The sequence below is a fragment of the Phodopus roborovskii genome, unplaced genomic scaffold (assembly GCF_943737965.1).
Source record: "Phodopus roborovskii unplaced genomic scaffold, PHOROB, whole genome shotgun sequence".
In the NCBI taxonomy this organism is placed as follows: Eukaryota; Metazoa; Chordata; class Mammalia; order Rodentia; family Cricetidae; genus Phodopus; species Phodopus roborovskii.
The window spans coordinates 5123358-5145426 of NW_026126558.1; the positions used below are offsets into that span (position 1 = coordinate 5123358).

At 42.1% G+C, this 22069-nt stretch overlaps 1 protein-coding gene across 1 annotated transcript in view; it reads left to right on the forward strand.

Annotated features, from left to right (window-relative positions):
• Positions 1–22069, forward strand: part of Nup133 (nucleoporin 133) — a 47633-nt gene that overhangs the window by 12939 nt on the left and 12625 nt on the right. Inside the window, exons 8-19 of the mRNA XM_051201830.1 lie at positions 416–486; positions 2838–2985; positions 5813–5960; positions 7313–7470; positions 9525–9616; positions 14408–14571; positions 15854–15948; positions 17427–17651; positions 18881–19003; positions 19720–19819; positions 20534–20785; positions 21310–21443. Of these exons, the coding sequence (XP_051057787.1) occupies positions 416–486; positions 2838–2985; positions 5813–5960; positions 7313–7470; positions 9525–9616; positions 14408–14571; positions 15854–15948; positions 17427–17651; positions 18881–19003; positions 19720–19819; positions 20534–20785; positions 21310–21443 (1710 nt within the window). The remainder of the gene's footprint in view (positions 1–415; positions 487–2837; positions 2986–5812; positions 5961–7312; positions 7471–9524; positions 9617–14407; positions 14572–15853; positions 15949–17426; positions 17652–18880; positions 19004–19719; positions 19820–20533; positions 20786–21309; positions 21444–22069) is intronic.

Here is a 22069-nt window from a genome sequence, read left to right on the forward strand (position 1 = left end):
GCAAGATATAAGACAGTGAGTGTCATGTAGCTCAGGCTGGTCTCTGTGTAGTTGATGCTCCTGCCCCCACCACCCACCTATGCAGGTGATGTGTGAGCATGTGCTACCGCACCCAGCTGACGTACTAATTTCTTTTTTTTTAAAGACAGGGTTTCACTAGATAACCCTGCCTGTCTTGGAACTCACAATGTAGAACAGGCTAGCCTCGATTTCAAAGACATCTGCCTGTATCTGTCTGCCTCTGCCTCCTGAGTGCTGGGATTAGAGTTGTGCACCACCACACCTGGCTTGGTGTGCTAGTTTTTAAATATTCATTGCTCATGGGTGCAAGACTTTGCCAGGAGCTGGGTGTTCAGTGGGTGGTAAGAAAGACACAGTAATTACTGGAAGCTCACACTCTGGTCTTTCCATTTAGGGATCAGAAAGTAACTACGAATCTATTAAAGAAGGGGTCAACATTCAGTATTTGGACTTGAAGCAAAACTGGTGAGCAGCTAACTTGTCCTAAAGAAGTCAGATAACAGGTTGACAGCTATGTAGTAATGTGTTCTGCTGCCTGCTCTGCTGGCATTGCTCTTCTAAGCACTGTCTGCTAAGGCTCTGAGTGGTCTGTTGTTCTTTACCTAGTGATGCAGGTTTGTATGGGAAATTGAAGCATTCCTCAGCTATAAATGGTTTGTTCCTACACCTTTTAGATTTGATGCATCTGGCTTGCACAGCTGGACCAGCTCTGTCTTTATTCCATCTTACGGCATTGCCAGCACCCCCTCCTTTCTGTTGCCAAGGGAGTCCACAGTAGTGGTCTCTGCTCTCCATTGGAGACATCGGGTTCTTGTCACTGTCAGTGAAGGTCTTGTAGCCCACAGTCAGTGGCTAAGCTGATGTACTGAGGCTCATGGTTTATGTGTGGAGTGACTTTTCTCTTAGCAGCAGTTCTCAGGCAAGGCTTGGCAGCTCAGTTTGTGGTCTTAGCACTGAGGAAGGCTGAGGCAGGAGGGTTATGGTTCCTGGCCAGCCTGAACTATATACAAGACTCTGTCACAAACAAAAAGGAAGACTTTTTGTTGTTGCCTTTTTTGAGACAGGGTCTCACTATATAGCCTTGACTGGCCTGGCTCTTACTATGTACACTAGACTGGCCTTAACCTCAGAGCCTCTGCCTTCCAGAGTGCTAGAATTAAAGGTGTGTGCCACCACACCTGGACAGCTAAGGACTATGTATGTGTCATAGTCATGTTTACTATGTTCTGATTTGGTGTACCACAGTTGTTATGCTTCTTTCTCAGAAGAGTGTTACAGACTGTTAGCATGTTTCCGAGCAGTATTTGAAGACTGTAAAAGCACCAAGGAGGTAAAATGATAGTGTTTCCTTAATTTCTATAAGCATTTTTATTATTAAAGACCATACTTACTTTCATTTATCTGACTTTTGGAAATTTAGGGAGTAGCTTACTGTGGGCTTGCCACAGCCTTTTTTAGCTTGAATGAGGAATAAAATATGTTTAGGAGTGGCTGCTCTGAGACTTTGCTCTTCTGTGATGAAAGTCCTTGAGAAACTGGGAAACACTCATGTTCTCTGTCTTCTTCTCGGGTTCATTAGCTTTTTATGTGAGAACATCATATCTCCTTTGTCTCATTGACTCTTATTGATATTTTGCATAGCCACAATTTGAGCTTACATGTTCAGTGACCAGACTTAGGAGTTTTTATTGGATTATTACAAATAAAGCTGAGCTTTCTTTATTTTAGATATAAGCTTAGGATTGTTTTGTTTTGTAACAGTCTTACTTTGAGCTTGGGATTCTCCTGACTCAGTCCCCAGAGAGCTGTATTACAGATACATGCTATCATGTCTGGCTGAGATTTTTTTCATCTTAAATTTATTAATGTATAGATTCTTTTTTATTTCACTTTTTAAAAATTTTTTTATTTCATGTGCATTGGTGTTTTGTCTGCATATATGGCTGTGTGAGGGTGTCAGATTTCCCTTGAACTGTATTGCAGACAGCCATGAGCTGCCATGTAGGTGCTGGGAAACTACCTGGGTCCTCTGTGAGTCTTGCTAAGTGCATATAGTCATCTTTTTTGTTTGTTTGTTGTTTGAGATGTTTTGTTTCTTTGCTTTTGTTTTCATTTTGAGATAGAATTTATGTGTGTAACCTTGACTGTCCTAGAACTTGCTCTGTAGACTAGGCTGGCCTGGAACTCAGAGATCTGCCTGCTTTTGCCTCCCGAATGCTGGGAATAAAGGCGTGTGCCACTACCGCCTGACAGTATATCGTCAGCTTGATCATAGTCATGACATAGAACAGAGCTGGGGGTGTTGCTCAGTGGTAGAGCAGTATCTACATGCATAAGGCAGAGTTTGAACCTCAATAAGGGGCAGGAGGTAGAGAAAGAGATCGTCTTTCCTCCAACATTCCTTTGTGCCCCCAAAAGTAATTGATCTGTTTTGTCTTTTCAGAATGGTGTATAAATGAATCATGCAGTGTGTATACAACTTTGACATGGTAGATTTAAAATTAATTCAGAAATTTCTTTTTTTCATTGTTAAATGATATTCAAGAAAGTGTATGTGTGTGTGTGTGTAGAGAGAGAGAGACAGACAGACACCAGGATTTATCTACTCAGCAGTTGAAGACATTGGGTTGTTTTCAGGTTGGCTGCTGTAATGAAGCCAGTGTAAACATTTGCATGAAAGTAATTGTGAGAATATTTTTTTCTCCCTTGGGTAAATAGTAGGTGCAGGGCTCTAGCATATATAATGTGTTTAATTTTGTAATAATCTGGCATACTGTTTACAAAGTAGTCTGTCTTTCCCCCCCATTCTTACCTAGTGATGGGCTCCTGGTTTTGGCAGCAGCCTGGCACCTAGGAGATAGCCCCTGCCTCATCTATTACTCTCTGATAACAGTGGAAGACAATGGTAACCAAATGTCAGACACGATCACTGTAGAAGTTACTCAGTACAACCCACCTTTCCAGGTAAGTAAAACTACAAGAAGCCACAGCACATCAAATTCCTTTATGACCATTGGTGTCTTTTAAGGGTCATTTGCAAGATTTGAAAATACTTTCAGATATTATTGCCTTTTTGTTTTTCCATCTCACTCTCTGGCCCGGTCTGAACTAAAGAAAGATGAAGTGAAGGTAGTCAGCAGCCAGTCCTCTGACTCTTCTGCTGTAGCTCTTTATAGAGTAGAAAGGAAATTTGGTGGTGAAGTGCATGATACTTGCATTCAGATGGGGTGTGTGTGTTGTTTTATATTTGAGATGGGTTCTCTCTATGTAGCTCAGTCTGTATTACAGAAAAATTCTGTGTGCCTAGCGAATGACTCTGTTTACATACTCTACAAAGTAAGTCACTGGAAAACAGTTAACTAATGTTGAATATATAAACAGCAATTAAACACATTATCTAATACCAGGGGAAGCCATGATAGCAGTGAAACTTGTCATTTAATCTTAATGTAGTATCAAATTCTCTTAAATCTTTATTATTTGAGACAGAGTCTTACTGTGTAGCCCTGGCTCATCCTGGATTTCAGAGTGCTACTTGCCTCTACTTCCCAAGTGCTAATGTTAGAGGTGTGTGCAACCATGCCTAACCCTTTGCTTTTTTATGTATTGGGGGTAGGTATTTGCATGTGAGTGCAGGTGCTTATAGAAGGCAGAGGCATTATATGTGCCCCTGGAGCTGAAGTCACAGTTGATTATGAGCCACCCAGCATGGGCACAGGGAACCAAACTTGGGTCCTCTGCCAGAGCCATTTTTCCAGCTACTAAATCTTTAATCTTAATATTTATTTGTTCATCTTAATCCCATAAGAATATCTCTTGTTCTTTCATTTTTAACAAGAATAAACCTTACCATGTGTTTCAGTTTAGTATAATTGGAAGTCATAACTCAGCGTCATTTAAAAATTTTCAGAAAGTACAAAGAATATAAAGAAAACAATTTGGGAATGAAAAGCATCCTACAGTCTCCCTTTAATGAAATACTTTAAAAATTATTTTAAGGGACTAGAGAGATGGCGCAGTCAAATCAGGAGCATTTGGTCTTGCAGAAGACCAAAGTTTGGTTCCCAGATGGTGTATATCCACCAGTCACTCCAACTCAAGGGGATCCAAAGCTTCTGTCCTCTGTAGGCACCTACATTTGTGTACACATGTCCACTACAAGCACACACACATACACATTAAAAATAATCTTTATACTATTCCTTTAGTAATAGTTGGAGATTGTTAGTATTTCCTAATTTTGTGTCTAGTGAGTTCTTACTATATTTCTTCCTCTGATTTTGTGAACAAATAAACTCAATTCTCAATTGTCTTGTATATGAGAGCTTGTTTGGGAGCTCTCAAGCTTGCTAAATGCAGGCTTGTACAAGGTGCCTAGTGGTAAAGTAAAAATCATTTTGGTGTGACAGCACACACTTTTCTGGAGGTGCATGCCTATCTAGAGGTAGTAACAAGCAGATCTCTGTGAATTTAAGGTCAGCCTAAGGAGCTCCAGGACAGCCAAGGAACATAGTAAGACTGTCTCCAAAAACAAACCAGAACCAAAATGTTTTCTTTTATATCTGCCAGTTTAAAAATAAATAATATAGGGGCTAAAGAGATGGCTCAGCTGTTAAGAGCACTGGCTGCTATTCCAGAGGTCCTGTGTTCAATTCCCAGCAATCCCATGGTGGCTCACAATCATCTGTAATGAGCTCTGGTTCTCTTCTGACTTGCAGACATACATGCAGGCAGAACACTGCATAAGAAAGAAAGAAAGAAAGAAAGAAAGAAAGAAAGAAAGAAGGAAGGAAGGAAGGAAGGAAGGAAGGAAGGAAGGAAGGAAGGAAGGAAGGGAAAGAAAGAGAAGAAAGAAAGAAAGGAGGGAGGGAGGGAGGATAAGCAAGCAGCTTTTTGTTTCTCATTTGTTGCAAAAGTCTAGTTATAACCTTTTTGTTTACTTGGTTGGTTGGGTTTTTAAAGACAGGTTTTTTCTGTGTAGCCTTGTCCTGGAACTTACTCTGTAGACTATTCTGGCTTCAAACTCAGAAGTTCATTTGCCTCTGCCTCCCAAGTTCTGGGATTAAAGATATTTAATCCTACTACTATGCCTGACTTAGAATCTTAATTCCAAGGAAATACTTTAAAGTCTTCCCTTCATTTGTGCCTTCCCTCCTTCTTTTCTGTTTTTGTTTTTGTTTTTCTTGAGATAGGGTTTCTCTGTGTAATAATAGCTCTGGCTGTCCTAGAACTCACTCTGTAGACCAGGCTGGCCTCAAACTCACAGAGATTCCCCCTGCCTCTCAAGTGCTGGAATTAAAGGCATGCACCACCACTGCCCAGCTCCAAATAATATCTATAAGACAAATATCTTAATCCATTTGGGCTGTTGCAGCAAAATACCTAAGATTGGATAATTTATAAGATATAGGAAGTTCTAGAGGCTAGAGGTCCAAGATAAAGGTTCCAGCAGATGTGGTACCTATTCCTCACAGACAGCACTTTCTTGTTGGTGTCCTCGAATAGATCAAGCCTGCTCCGCAGAGCCTTCCCAGAGACTCCACATGTTAACACAGTTGGCAATCAGCATCTGAATTCCAGGGACACAGATATCCAGGCCATAGCAGTGGCTATAGACCTCTCCTGTCTTATGAATCGTCTTGTGTGGTGTATAGCTTTCACAAGGACAATCAGTGAATGAGAATTTTAATATTTTTGTGGACTGGTGTCATATAAACATGGTTGCAAAATTTACACAAATATTTTTTTGTCTTAATTCTTACTAACTATAACCCTAATTTTTACCTTTCAGTCTGAAGACCTGATTACATGTCGATTGATGGTGCCAAACTTTTCAAGCCAGATGACCTATCTTTATATGGAGAATGCTGTCTTTGTGTGCTCTACAGGAACTGGAAAATTTTCTCTTCCTCAGGAGAAAATTGTCTTTGATACACAAGGTACATGGATGGCTACTTTAGATGAAAAGATGGTTCTTTCTCCATTGTATTATATTTTCACCTTTGTCAAAATTCAGTTGATCATGTACATGTGTATCTTTCTGGACTCTCTTTTTCTCATTTTATATGTATTTATATGTGTCCACCAGTATTATACAGTCTTCAATAAGTAATTCTTAAATCCAAGCACCTTGGCCAGCTCATTATCCATTCTTGGCAGTTTCTTTCCTTTTACTATACGTTTTGCTACCTGCCATTTAGAAGCATTAATATTCTTTGCAGCAGCTGAATTCACAGCCATGCTGAATACGCAAGGGTAGGTATAATTCACAAACTGTTGTTTTATAGACAAAATTAGTAACAAAACAAAAACAGGAGAGACAAGAAGCTAAGAAGTAACCCTGAGAAAAGCAAATACTTGTCTTGGTTTATGAGGTTAGCTCACTCTGGGTTAACACTCTTTAAGCTAGTTTGTCCAGACCTGGCAGGAAGAATCCTAGAGAGCTGGCCTGCAGTGCAGACCAGACAAATAGATACTAACCAGTGTATACTCCTACTTGGACTGTAGAGAGGACAGGGTCTGGGCAAGGCCACAGATGGAGCCTGGGTGGTGGTCCACACTGTGGGACCAGTATTGTGGGCTGTTCCTAAGGCGCAGAACAGGCTGGCTACTGCCTGGATTGGCCCAATAGAGAAAGACCATTAGGTAAGAAGCAAGAGGATGACCATGGGTTGGAGATGCTGCCATTTTAAGTTTTACAGAATAAGAAATTTGGAGGGATTGAGGAGGGGCTTTACTCACTGTTCTATTGCAAGGATAAATTTTGTGGGTTTTGTTCTTTGGGTGTTTGGTTGCTGTTTTGTATTTTAGATTTTTATGTAGGGACAGGGGTATCAGTGGAGTCTCCTGGAGCTGGGGTTACAGGACATTACAAGCCTCCCAGTGAGTTCACTAAGAACTGAACTCCATTCTGTTGCAGAAGCAACTAGTGCTTTAATTGCTGAGCCATCTCTCCAGCCCTTTCTCTTGTCTCTAATGTGGAAAGACAGTCAGCTTTACTGAGTAGCAACAGGGTCTTGACATTTTGATGGAATTTAAAAGCTGAAGCCAAAGTAGGGCATAGACTCTGGAGGCTGAAGCAGGTGATGGCATAAGCCTTCCAGCTTGGAGAAGCCTAGTCAGCAGAGTAAGACTATCTCCATAAATAAAGAAAAATAAATTATGTTGAATTCATTTATGCTGTAGCATTTTTATTGTAGGTGTCATAAAGGAGAAAGGGTGCAGTTCATTGGGATAGGGTGAGAGATTTGAGGAATTGTTCTGTGCAATCTTTGTGCATTTTTTTTCTCAGGAGATGGCATTTTGGGCGCTGGTTCCTGTGGTGGTGTTCCAATCCTTTTCTCTAGGAACAGTGGTCTGGTGTCTGTCACTCCAAGGGAAAACATGTCCCTATTAGCAGAGGACCTGGAAGAGTCTTTGGCCTCTTCAGTTGCTGGGCGGGCCAATGAGGTAAGGTAGTCAAAGATCTAAAGATTTACTTTATTGGAGCATTTCACACCAGAAAAGGTAGTCATTTAGAAAGGCTGGGATAGAATCAGTTCTTTGTTTTCTTGTCCCTGTCCCCTAGGTCCTCTTTCTCAGAGCAGCTGCTTGTTGGTCCCAGTCATCCTTTCTGCTTTTTCCTTGCATCTCTGAGCCAGATGTATGTGTCACTGTCACTGTCTCCAGTTTACTAGTTTTAAAATTTATACTTCCTCCTCTCCTTTATCTTCCCTAGGAGTTGGGATGGCAGGATGACTCTCAGAGTGGTTCACTGAGCCCAGGGAAGCACCAATGACATTCCACACAGTGTACAGCTGGTGATTCTTGGGGTGCTGACAGCATTGATTTTATTTGCTGAGTTGATTGTTCCACACACTATCCAGCAGCATTGGAAGGTGCTTGTTGGGGTAGTTTATCTTGTGGTCACCTTGGGAAGGTGACCAGGCTTATTCTGAAGTTTTTCCTCACTGTCCAGACCCTAACGACCTGTCCCCACTTGTGCTAGGCAGGCCTGTATGCCATCTCAAGTTCCATACTTATAGCCATCTCAATGACCACAGCAGATGAATTCTGAGAGGTTTAATGATATTATAAATAATAAATAAATATAAATCAACTTTTGCCAGGTGTGGTAGTGCATGCCTTTAGTCTCAACACTTGGGAGACAGAGGTAGGCAGATTTCTCTGAGTCAAGGCTAGCTTGGTGAGTTCCAGGACAGCCAGAACTACACAGAGAAACCCTGTCTAGAAAAACCAAAAAACAAAAACTTCTATTATCTTAAAACTTGAGGTAACTTTATCTGTAAGTTTGGGGTTTTTAAACAGAAAAAAAAGGGATTTTTTTTTCCCTTTAAATGGTATATAAAAATATATAGACTATTTTTTTGTTGTTGTTGTTCAGACAAGAAACATTAATTATTTTGATGCCAACATAATCAGTTACATTTATCTTCCAGTGAACTCCAAAGCTAGTAATATAAAAATATTTTCAAAGAATATTTTCATATTTGCTAAAGTATAAGAATCTTCTTCCACTGAAATACATGACAAATTCACGTATTTGGTTTTGTTCATCATAAGACACTAAGATGTCTAATGTCTATTAATCTTTAGGTGTAGACTTTTATTGTTTATTGAGACAGTTTTGCTGTGTGGCTCAGTCTAGTCTTGAATTCACAATCCTCTTCCATTAGTCTTCCAAGCACTGGAGTAACAGACATATGATGCCATGTATAGACTTTGTGTAGACCATTTTCCTAATTAAAAATTGAATTGAAAGAAGCTGGTTGGAATCTCAACACATGAGAGGCAGAGGCAGGTGGATCTCTGTGAGTTAGAGGTCAGGCTGGTCTACATAGAGAGTTCTAGGCCAGCCAAGGCTGTATCATAAGACCCTGTCTCAAAAAAAGGGGGGAAGTGGCTGGAAAGAAGGCTAAACAATTAAGAACATTTGTTGCTACTATTGTAGAGGACCTGGGTTCAATTCCCAGCACCCATGTAGTGGCTCACAGCCATCTGTATCTCCAGTTCCGGGAGATATTGTGTCCTTCTGGCCTCTGGAAACATCAGACAAAACACGTGTGTACACTTATACAATCAGTAAAATACACACATAAAATAAAAAATTGAAACAAAGAATGATTTGACAATTTCTATAGAATGCAACATATTTGAACTCTTGCTTGTGATCGTGTAGTTATATAGTAATGCTGCTGCATATCCCTGAATTTGTCTTGCACTACTCCTTTTCTTCTTAGTTTTCCTTAGTCCTGCTTAATCGTGTCATTCCCTGTGTGTTTAATGCATATTGTGGTAAGCATAGGGAAGTTGGTGTAGTTGTCCTGACCATGATGAAAAAGCCCTGAGTTACCTGACTCTTCTGTAGACTTTGATTGATTGTTGGCAAACAGATCTGGGGGTGTGGTATTCCATCACAGGATCTTCCTTCAGCATGTACAGACGTTCCTGTAAGCAATAGCTTGGGTTTTTGTTTGTTTGTTTGTTTGTTTTTTGTTTCGTAGAGTGTGGTTTTTGAGACCACTACAAAAAATGAAACTGTAGCCCATGAAGATAAGACAAAACTACTTAAAGCTGCATTCCTACAGTACTGCAGGTATGGCACATTTTTATTTTATTTTTTTAAGGTGTGTGTGTGTGGTATGTGTTCCTGTTCATAGAATCCAGAAAAGGCGGTTGCTGGAGAGATGACTCAGAGGTTAAGAGCACAGACTGCACTTCCAGAGGTCCTGAGTTCAATCCCCAGCAACAGCATGGTGGCTCACAACCATCTGTCATTAGATCTGGTGCTCTCTTCTGGTGTGTAGGCAAACATTCAGACAGAATGTAATAAAAAATAAATAAATTTAAAAAATCCAGAAAAGGCATTACATCTCCTGGACCTAGAGTTACAGGCAATTGTGAGGCACCTGATGGGGTGATGAGAAATATGGGTAATGGGAACCAAATCCAGGTCCACTGCAAGAGCAACAAGTGGTCCTAAACAGTTAATTCTGTAGTTGCCTCTGAGCCCCCCCCCCCAACATACTATGTTTTCATGGGTCTTGCTATGTAAACCAGGCTGTTCCTCCTGTGTCCTCTCTAGTGCTGGAGTTATAGGCATGACTTATGCTCAGCTGGCACAGCACGTTTTTAAAATCACAGCTTACCTTATCTGTAGACACATTTTACTGGTGCTTACTGTGCATTGGTGGGTAGTGAGAGCTAGTTGTGTTCCATTTCAAGAAACTCTCTGGATGCTAGGGTTTACACATGATTATCTGAATCTGGCAGCCCCAAAGGCCTCACCCCACATGGGTTAGAAACATCAGATCTAACACAGCCTCCATGGGAAGCATTGGCTGTTAAAATTGGCGGTCCTAAAGGCAGCAGACAAAATCTCTCTGATAAAACACCAAAGCAAATTGCAGATGGAGTTATATGGGTGTTGTGAAAGTAGACCCTACCCATTAGCTTAGAGTAGTTACCACAGAATGTACTGGTTCTTCAGCCAGGCTCAGATTCTGCAGTTTGGCTGTTGGAGGTCAGGTCAAGTGGCAGTTGGCCAAGTCCCAGCTTGGCTCTTATTGTGGCCAGATTCCAATCTGGCTGTTTAGTGCCTGAACTTACCACGTTTCTAAGATCTTGACTGGTCAGCTCTTTGCTTCCCGTAGCTTCTGATCATTGCGTTGACATTTGAGACAGGTAAGCATTTGGGTGCATCTGATGACTTGCTTACCTTGCCTCTTCCCACTAGAAGCCAATGACCCTTCTCCCTACTTGTTATAGCCATATTATCTCCAAATACTACCAAATGCCCCTGAGAGTCAAGCATAATACATAAAACTCTCAAGCATTGTCAATTCTTTTTAACTTCATATGGTCTGATTTTCATTTTATTTTACTTAAAAAGTATAAATACAAAATGTTTTGTTCATGAGAGTTTGGGGAAACAACTTCCATAATTATTGGTCAGGTCTTGTATAAGTATTTGTATAATCTGTAGTAAGAGTATGTTTCCAGCTTCAGGCTGGGTGCATGCTTTGGGATTATTTCAGCCATTTTTGTCTAGACCTTGCGTCTTTACCTGTAGCAGATGAGTCACCTGTATAAAGCGCCTCAGGAACTTAACTGCACACCATCCTGTCCCCTCCACTGTCTTATTGGCTGACTGGGCTTGTTTGTGGAATGCAGAATTCCTAATGTACTAGAGTATGCTTGGGGCACAGCTGTGAGGTCTAGGTGTGGGCATGAATCTACAATAGAGACATGATGGGCACAGGTTCACATTTCAGCTTATTATCAGATGTTTGATGCCTAGCATATACTTTCTTTCATCAGCATAGTTGTTTCACATTTGAATAGACACTTGGGAAAGTCATGGTCAAGCCTTGCCAAGTCTGTCTATTCCCAGAGCTATTAAGCTTTGGGCAAGATAGTTACTGATTCAGGTACTGTTTCTTCCTATGTGTGTGGTTGAGAAGAGTGATCAATGGTTTGCCTAGCACATCTTGGTTTTGAAGAAATGATTTTTAGCATTCACAACCTCTGCTGCCAAGTCCTTAGCTCCTGACCTGCCATCCTGCTCAGTGGTGCAGGTTGGCTGCTCATTCACTGAAGTACATACATAGTATTAGATTCTAAGCTTCTCAGTCTAAGGCAAGTGATCTGCTGCACTTCCTGTCCTGTCCAGGTGGGGGCACCACTAAAAAGTGTAATTGTATACTTTATGGCCTTGTTCTATTGCATGGTTCAGGCTGGGTTCAGATTTGGGTTATTTCATCCTGCACTGATTTCTCTTCAGTGACGGTTAAGTGTACATTGTACAGCCAGCAACTGTAGTCTTTCTGTGGCTACCAAAACAAATTACCACCAACTCTGTGGCTTATGAGACTCATCCAGCATTACAGAGTCAGTAGGTATGTGTCCCTGGAGGTTCTAGGGAGCACATTCATGCCTCTCCTTACTGTTCATCCTAACAGCCATGGCCACTGCTGGGCTTGTTGATGCTTTCCTATTTCTGCCTCCACTGCTGTGTAACCTCTTCCCAGTGTTTGTCTTTTGAGACATGCTCTGTAGTAGCCCAGGCTGGCCAAGAACTTAAGATCATCCTCCCTCAGCTAGCACTCTCCGCACTCAACACATGACTTTATAACTGCTCTAGTCATTGGATTTAGGGACCACACTAATCCCCTGTTTAACCAATCCTTGGTACAAAAGCTGTGTTTCCAAATAAAGTGCATTGTGAGGCTGTAGATGGACGTGCATGTGGGGCACTGCCCACCTAATGCAGGCAGTTTGGGGTGTTTTCAGAGGATTACCAGTGTGGAAAGGGACCTCAGCCTAAGTAGGCTCAGGAACCATGTTGCTGAGGTCCGATACAGCTTTGCCCTAGACTCCCATGAGCTCTCTACTTTTGCATGGCTGAGGGTGTCTGTTGTTGGTTGTTTTTTTTACTCTTTTGGGATGCTTGTCACCCAGCTCCCAAATAACTGCATGTGGAAACTTATTCTTACTTACAAATACCTGGCCTTAGCTTGGCTTATTTCTTGCCAGTTTTCCTTTACTTAAATTATCCCATCTACCTTTTGCCTTTGGGCTTTCCTTTTCTTTCTTCTGTCTATCTCATTTTCATTCTTACTCTGTTGGTGACTGGGTGACTGGTTCATAGCAGTCTCTTTTCTTTGCTCCCCCTTCTCAGATTTCTCCTATTTATTCTCTCTGCCTGCCAGCTCTGCCTATCCTTTCTCCTGCCTCAATATTTGCATTCAGCTCTTTATTAGACCAATCAGGTGTTTTAGACAGGCAAAGTAACACAGCTTCACAGAGTTAAACAAATGCAACATAAACAAAAGTCACACAATCTTTGTATCATTACACAAATGTTCCATAGCATAAACAAATGTAACATACCTTAAAATATTCCACAATAGGTATCCCACCAAGAGTTTTAAAGAAGTATAGATGGAAGTTTCTGTCCTGTCTGCTCCCATAGCTATTTTCTAAGTAAATACATAGAGTCTTATATTAATTATAAACTGTTTTGCCTATAGCTCAGGCTTATTACTGTCTAGTGCTTACAACTTAAATTACCCCATAATTCATAATCTATGTTTAACCACATGGCTTGGTACCTTTTCTCAGTAAGGCAGTCTCGTCTTGCTTCCTCTGCATCTTTCTGCCTTACTTTTCCCAGAATTCTTCTAGTCTGGTCGGCCTGCCTATACTTCCTGCCTGGCTATTGGCCAATCTGTTTTATTAAGCCAGTATGAGTGAGAAATCTTTACAGTGTACAAGAGCATTATCCCACAGCAAAGAAGTAGGCTCTTCACAGTAAAAAATTATTCCTCCACCAGAGTTCTGAGTTACCGCACCAGAATCTTCTAACCTACCATACTTGATAGTTAAAACTGGAGTGGCCCTTGCTCCTTCCCTGGGGCCCTGGAGTTCTGTGCAGTCTTTCCACCACAGTTTGCAGGGCTGTGTGTTTTGATCTGTTTCATTCCTTCTGAATGTAGGCTACCTTTACCTTACTCTTGGCCTCATTGGTATTTTCTCAGATACCATTCTAGAAGAGCCCTCTTTTTAGGAGCTCACTGTCCTTCAGGCTGTTGCTCTGGAACTTTTACCCAGACTTCCCTTCCTAGAAGACATGTATTTTATGTCTGATGTAGCTTCCTTGCTGACCAGCAAAGCATGGTCTGCGGGTGGTTGATACCCTCTTGAGCCCCCTTGGCCTCTTCCTCCAGAGAGCTTTCCTTGCCCTCTGATGGGTTTGATGTCCTTCCTTGTGCTTGGGAGTATGTTAGTTACTTTCCCCATTGCTGTGACCGAATATCTGACAAGAAATAGTCTAAGAAAGGAAGGACTTTTGTTGTAGCTTAGAGTTCAGGGGATCATTGTGTCATGGGGGGGGCATGCATGGCAGCAGGAGCAGGAGGGTAGCTGGTCACATTGCATCTGCAGTCAGGAAGCAGCATAATGAGTGGGCTTACACCTCTTTATTCGGTCTGCAGTTGGAGGAACCTTTACCTCAAACTACAAAAATTCAGAGAGTGTCTAAAGGTGATTCTAGAGCCTGTCAAGTTAACAAATATAAACCATCTGAGTACTTGCCTGCTCGTGTGCCGTTGCTTGTTTAGTTGTCTGACTCCTGGTTCTGTGACTTTCTAAGACCTAGGACTGATTTCAGTTTTGGTCATCTGGTGCCTGGCCCATCAGAAATATTCAGTGTATTGATGAATTCATAGCCACACAAAAACTTTGTTCTATATAATGAGGTAAATCTTGTTAACAGTCCTTTGGGCTACAACCTGTACATGTGATTTTAACCTCACAGTTAATTTTTCTATGATGAGTTTGGGAATGTTTGCCTCTGTTGTACCTTTGTGTTCTCATTGGACTGCAGGAAAGATTTGGGCCGTGCTCAGATGATGGCTGATGAGTTGTTTTCCTCTCATACTGACTTGGATTCCGACTCTGAGTTAGATAAAGCTGTGACTCAGATCAGCGTGGACCTGGTGGATGACTACCCAGCCTCAGACCCACGGTGGGCAGAGTCAGTCCCCCAGGGTAAGTGGACTGATTCAATATGATGGATGGAGGAATTAAAATAGTACAAAACAGAGAGGGATGATTGTTTCTGTGTTCAGTGATCCCTCAGCATGATTTTTTAGTTTTTCAAATACTTGAACAGGGCCCTGTTTGTCATTACAGAGAGTAGAGTCTGAGAGGACATTAAACAAGTCCTCATGATTTAATTTCTAAAAAGAACTTGGTGGCTATGTTAAGGTTCTCTAGAGGAACAGACATGGTAAAATAGATTTATATTTATTTATTTAAAGGCAATTTACTAGAATGACTTACAGGCAGTGGCCCAGCTAGTCCAACAGTGACTGTCTACCCACAGAAAGTCTTAAGAATTCAGTAACTGTTAAGTCCACAAAGCTAAGGTTAAGTCAACTGGTCTTGAGTATACATCAGAATCCCAAAGAAGTAGGCTTTCATGCAGTGGAGAAATGGACTTGCCATTGAGAACAAGAGCAAGCAGACAAAGAGCAAAAGCTTCTTTCTATCTTGTACTTACTTAGGCTGCCTTGGGGGGGGGCAGATTTAAGGTGGGTCTTCCTATCTCAAATGATCCAATGAAATAAAAGTCCCTCACAGGTGTGCCCAGTGGCTTGTGTTTTTATTTAATTTTACATGTATTCAAGTTGATAACCAAGAGTAGTCATCACAGTGGTGTTGGTTGGCATTTGATACTTATTTGCTTCATAGTAAATTATTTTGGCATAATCCATGCATTTGGCTAGTAGGAGCTCCCAAGTATTAGAGAAATTCTTGGTATTCAGAAGTGAACACCCCTGCCTGTCCCAGGTGACTATCCTCTTAGGCTACTCTGCATTCCCAGTTACCAGAAAGTGTCTTAGTTACAAGTCTCTGCACAAAGGTCTTGCTTCAGGTGAGTTGGCTGAGCCTTACTAGGGATGTAAGGAGTTTCCTTGCTGTTTTCTTGAAGCCAAATGATATAGTAGTTTTGAGTAAGTACAGTGCAAACCCTACTACTCTTTTGAGGCAAGGTCTCCTTTTGTAGTCTAGGATGTCTTGGTATTTTACTATATAGTCCAGGCTAGCCTTGAACTCAGCAGTCTCCTGTCTCAGCTTACAAGAGGTGAGATTACAAATGTGAGTCGCCACTGAGTTTATACAGTTCAAAAACTCTTTGAGTGCTCTAAATAACTTTTGTAAAGGATTGGTGCTCTACTCCTTTTAGATGCTCTTAACTTACTGCTTTTTAGCAGCTACTGTTCTAAAGATGGTTTTGTGCTTATTCCTTGCTGCTGTGTTCTGACAGAAGCTCCCGGGCTGAGCAACACATCACTGATCATTCTGCACCAGCTGGATGACAAGATGAAAGCCCATTGCCTCCTTGTGGACTTCCTTCACCAAGTAAGCATCAGTTAAGGGATGGGCCTGGCATTCTAGCCCAGTGAGCTGCCCCTGCCCCATGAGGTATTTCTTGGAGGGACCTGGATTGTGTACTGTTGCAGAAGTAAACGGTTCCAGGGCCATGACACACATGTGGATGTCAGTTTTGGTGGCTAGGGCTTTAAACCACTAAGCTACCTCACCAGTTCAAAACAGCAGTTTGTAAAAACAGATTCTCATGTAGATTTTCTCAGGCTTTTGTGTAAAAATAGATTTGTATACATTGGTTCTATATTGTTAGGAGAACCTTGGCATTGATCAGATAGAAGGGATCAAGAAGCTGTCTTCTTAAGATGTATAGAGGGCAAAGTCACACTGAAAAGCTATGTACTGAGAGCTAATGACAATTGTGGACACACCTGCTTATCAGATGCTGCAGGTAGGGTGTGGGTGGACACACAGCAAGTTGGAAACCTTAGTGGAGTCTCAGCTGCCAACAGCTCTAGCTTTATGTGCAGACCTGATTCTGTGGTGCCTTTTGTGTTTGCATTTTCTTTTTTGTGATTTGAAGGGTGGGGTGGTGTTGGTTTGTTTGTTTGTTAAAAAAAAAAAAAAAAACAAGGTCTCACTGTCTAGCCTGGAATTCACTATGTAGATCAGGCTGACTTCAAATAGAGATCCAAAGGAGTGGGCCATCACGCTCAGCTCATCTCCATAGCTTTATCACAGTGAAGGCAGCATTTACCTTCATTACCAGGACACATATATAACCAAGTGCTCCAAGTAAGTACCTCTGTATTCACAGCCACTCTCCAATTATGAATGGGGTGGGAAGTGATGCTAGCCCTGTGCCTCTGGTTCCTGGTTGGCTGGGATGATCTTGGTGCACAGCTGCAGCTTCTTTCAAGGTGCTCCCCTGAACACTCCCCAGTGACTGCTCTCACAGAGGAACTGTGCTTTTAAATGACCTGTGAGAGAACAGGAACATGAACTCAAATTATGTAACTGTAACTTTTACTGTAAGTAAGACAGGCCAGGTGGTGTCATTTAATCCCAGCACTCAGGAGGCAGAGGCAAGCAGATCTCTGTGAGTTCAAGGCCAGCCTGGTCTTCAGAGCTAGTTCCAGGACAGCCAGGGGCTACATAAAGAAACCCTGTCTCAATAAAAAACAAAACAAAAATCCAGATATTCATTTCCCAAAGTTCTAATCCAGGATAGGTCACTGGTACAAATCAGAAAAGCCATTTTGATCATTATGATGCCTAAACAGTAGTTTGAAAACTATAACAGTCATGGATAGAAACGATGAGGTGACTCTGATAAGAACCTGTGTTTCCCTGTATGGGTACTGTATGAGTATACCTTGTACACTGGGAACAAAGGTAGCAAGAGGTGGCCTATGGCAGGGAAACTCTTAGGAGAATGTGACCACACTTTCTGTGAGTGCTATCTGAGAACAAGTGCATGCATTTTATTTATTTGTTTGTTTGTTTTTGAGGTTGGCTTGTTCAGACGTCTGGGCTCTTATCCTATCAGAGGGACACCCATGACCACCCGACTGCTGCTCTGTGAGCATGCAGAAAAGCTGTCAGCTGCCATCACACTCAAAAACCACCACTCTCGGCTGCCTGACCTGGTGAATGCAGCTATCTTGCTCGCCCTGAACAAGAGGGAGTGTGAGGTCCCTCCCAGCCTGACTCCAGCTGATGTCTTCTTTCGAGAGGTCAGATACACCCTCGTTCTTGTCTTCCTATGTCTTTGTTATACTGTACCATGTGTAGGCATCCCTGGCAGGACAGAGTGTTAAAGGACCTCATTGAAGTGTTGACTTGGGCTCCCTGCTTGATGAATACCATCACTCAGTGTCTCTTATTTACTGTTTGTCCTATAAGAGGGGTATTTAGGTAAGTGAGAAAAGGCTCCCATTTCCTTTGTCTCCAGCTCCCTTGTGACTAGCACAGGAAGCTGTTCTTGTCTAGTAGGCTCCCTTGCCTCTCTCTAGCTTGCTGCTGGGGTGAAGAGGTGCACCTACTGTGCAGGTAGAAGATCAGAGTAGCTACTCTTCAGCCCAAAGGAAGAAAGAAAGTCTTTTTGTTTGTTTTTATTCTCATTTGTGCTTGTGTGTGTGTGCTCACGACACATAATGGCATGTGTGAAGGTTAGAGGACAACTTTCTCAGGCGTTCTCTCCTTCTACCATGTGGGTCCCAGGAATTAAGCTTGGTCCTATGGTCTGCCAGAGGCATCTTTACCTGCTGAGACATCTCACTAGCCCAAGGCCAAGCTTCTGTGCAGCTGATTCTATCCTAGTGACCAACCCCCTCCTCTCACTACTTTCTCCTATCCACTTTTAAGTAGCAACATCATATTCCTAAAGGGTATTAATGTTTTAAGAAGAAATGGTTGCTCAAATCAACCATAGGGGAAATTTTGCTTTGTTAGCCCTTGTAGAAAGTAAAAGGACAATGGACTGGTTCTGGAGGTGCAGCTCCACCTTGCCATTGACTCACTTTGGGAAGAGGCCCAGGACCATTCAAGACTTCATAAAAGTAGTATTAACTACTCAAAGATAGGCTGTGTTGGCACAGCATAGAAGCTGTGTTTGCTACCACTGAAGACTGGGGGTAAGAGCATGTAGCCTTTTGTTTGCTTTTATGTTAGACAGTCATCCTTGATGTCTGCTGGGAACTTGTTTCAGACCTCCAACCCTTTAGACCCCTTAATCTAAAAGTCCTGTGTATATACAATGGCATAAGATACAAGCTACACACATCTTCCAATGTACTATAAATCATCTCTAGATTCCTTTATTACCTAAAATAGCAATAAATTTAAGAAGACTATCTTGGTTTTACATTTACTTTCATCATCTGTTGAGTGATGGAAAGCTGTAGCTTACCAAGTGAGATCCATTATCTGTAAGAGTCTGATGACCGTGACTGTCTGCCCTCAGGTGTCCCAGGTAGACACTATCTGCGAGTGCCTGCTGGAGCATGAGGAGCAAGTCCTTCGTGATGTTTCAGTGGACTCTCAGGAGTGGGCAGAGGTGGCGATCCATGTCAATACAGTCCTCAAGGTACCACACCATGACAGTCATGTCAGCAAAGCATAGTCCAATAGGGAGGGACAAGAAGTGGTTTTCTTGTGCCTGCTCTGTGTTGTCTGACCTAGTGAGGTTACAGCTGTTTGTCAAGTCAAAAGGGTAGAACAACCTATATTTGTATTAATTAATGTAACTTTTAAGTATTTCCTTTGTGCCTGTTAATAAGTTTGTGTAATATTGACTTTCTGTTTGGTAAAATTTTTCTTTAAAGAAATATTTTTTTTCTCTTATGTCATTGCAGAGGTGTTAATGTAGCAGTCAAAATCCATTCATTTCTCTGGCCTTGAACTCCTGTTTCAGCCAGTTATCCGGGATAAGCACATATCACTACATCTTCCTTCTGTTTTTTAATTACTCAAGATCTCTTTCAAAAGTTATTACCTAAGGGGCTTCATTCGGTTACGTATTTAACTTCATAGTGCTCTCTCTCTCTCTCTCTCTCTCTCTCTCTCTCTCTCTCTCTCTCTCTCTCTCTCTCTCTCTCTCTTCCTGCTTTGGTTATTATAGTTTTCCAAAGTGAAGCTAAATTGTGGAATAAAACATTATTTTGAAGGCAGAACCACAATTGCTGAGTGCTTTTCTTACGTGTAGGCTTGTATCACAGGTCTTCTTAGACACAGTATCCCACAGAAAGAAATGAATTATGGCCTATTGCTTCCCATGTGTGATGATGCATTTCATTTTCCCAGGACATGCTACAGGCTGCCACTCATTATCGCCTAAACAAAAGCTCCATGTATAGTCGTGAAGAACCACAAGGGGAGGAACCGGAGTATGTGCCATGGACAGGTACCAAGCTGGAGTGTCAACAGCTGTTCTTATTGATCTGGCATGTTAGATGCTGTGTTAGTCCCTAGGGCAGGGTTATGAGTGAGATGAAGGAATAGTTCAAGTCACCTCTCTAGACTCACTGTGTCCTCTTTGGGTGTATTTATTAATCCCACCATTATTTCTTTATCTGAGTGGGGTTTATGCATCTGTTATATTTTGCTACCAAATCCTTCATAAAAACAGGTTGTGGCTTTGGAGGAATAGGCTATATTTTATGTTCATATCACAGAATAAATGGAATAGCATTAAAGGAATTCAATAGGAAGAAGGATCACATGGACTTGTGTTAAGGAAATTGCCACTTAGAAGAAAGATGGGAGCCAGTCGGTGGTGGCGCACACCTTAATCCCAGCACTTAGGAGGCAGAGGCAGGTGTATCTCTGTGAGTTTGAGGCCAGCCTAGTCTACAAAGCTAATTCCAGTCCAGCCAGGGCTGTTACAAAGAGAAACCAAAAAAGAAAAAGAAAGGGAGGGGAGAGGAGAGGAGAGGAGGGAAGGGGAGGGGACGGGAAGGGAGGGGAGGGGAGGAGGTTCAACCAGGGCACCAACAGGTATCACCTGAACACTGCTTTGCTTTCCTAGAGCAGTGAGGTAATCCAATTTTTAGGTAGTTGGTCTTTCCCTTACCATCATGGAACCCTTACTTAGGAAGTTCCCTTGTGGACTTTACAGCTACAAGTGGTCCATCCGGTATCCGCACAGCAATCATGCGACAGCATGGGATCATCCTGCAGATGGTGTACCCTCAAGCTGATAGCAACCTCCGGAGCATTGTAATGGAGCAGCTTGTGGCACTGATTGACTGCTTCCTGGACAGTTACGTTTCCCAGCTGAAGTCTCTAGAGAAATCCAGTGACCAAGAAAGATACAGCAATCTGGAAGTGGAGTACCTGCAGAAAAGATCGGAACTTCTCTCTCCTCTTCGTGAGTGTCTGCAGTTAGAAATGGCTGTGGGCTGCAAGACAGATTGGAGGTTGGAGAACTCACATGGTGTTGTCTTTGCAGAATCTACCTGTGAACAAAGACAAAGCCAGGAACACTTGGATAGCTTTCTGTATCCAGCTTTTAAAAATTACTATTCTGGTACAAATATCTTAGGTGGTTCAATTGATTGGAAAAAAAAAATCAGTAAATTAAGCCATGGAGACCCCCTTAGTCGAGTTCAGCATGCTGGGTTTGGTGGCATTTTCCAGCACTTGAGAGGCTGAATCAAAGACAAAAAAACTCAGCCGAGTAATAGTTGGTGAAGGGCACAGGTGGCACAATGTGCCTGAGCAGAAAGCAATTTTCTTTCATAACTTGATTCAGGAAGGTTGCTCTAATGAGTAACGGAAGTCTCACTTGGGGAGGTAGAGATGGGTCCAGGGCTGCATTTGCCACTTTGGAACGTTTAAGTGGATCAGTAATGGGCATAGTTTATGTTGTATTATTTGTTCTTTCTCCTGTAGTCACACTAGGCCAGTACCCATGGGCAGCTTCTTTGGCAGAGAAGTACTGTGACTTTGATATCCTGGTGCAGATGTGTGAACAGACAGACAATCAGGCACGACTCCAGCGCTACATGACCCAGTTTGCTGACCAGGTAACCTAACCAGTGTGTGTTGGGGAGATATACCACACTGTCCAAGGCTTTCCCTTTCCAGAATGCTGCTGTGCTTTTGAGGTAAAGAATGATTTAGATGGGAAGGTGGAAAATTGGCATGTTACATTGTCTTTCCTGCAGACACTTCCTTACGTAAATAGATTATATTAATCAGTTTTCTATTGCTGTGGTAAAAGACTATTGTCAAGGCAACTTATAGAAGAATTTGTTTGCCTTTAAAGTTCCAGAGGGTTATAGCCTGATAGCAGAGCAAATGCATGGACATAGAAAGCTGGGGGCTCACATCTTGAACCACAACAGAGAGAATAGAAATGTATGAGTTTTAAATTCTCAAAGTCCCCAGTGACATTTCCTTCAGCAAGGCCATACCTCCTAGACCTATACAGACAGTGCACTGACTAGGGACCAGCTGCCCAAATGCCCAAAACTGTAGGAAACATCTCATTCAAATTACTGAAAGGGTTCCTGACCTTTGTGAAATGTTGTACTGTTTTGTTTTTAAGACATAATCTCACTCTGTGGGCCAGGCTAGCCTGGAGCTCAAGATTCTAGCTCAGCCTCCCAAGTGCTAGAGTTACAGGCACCAGCTACCAGATCTAGCTAAC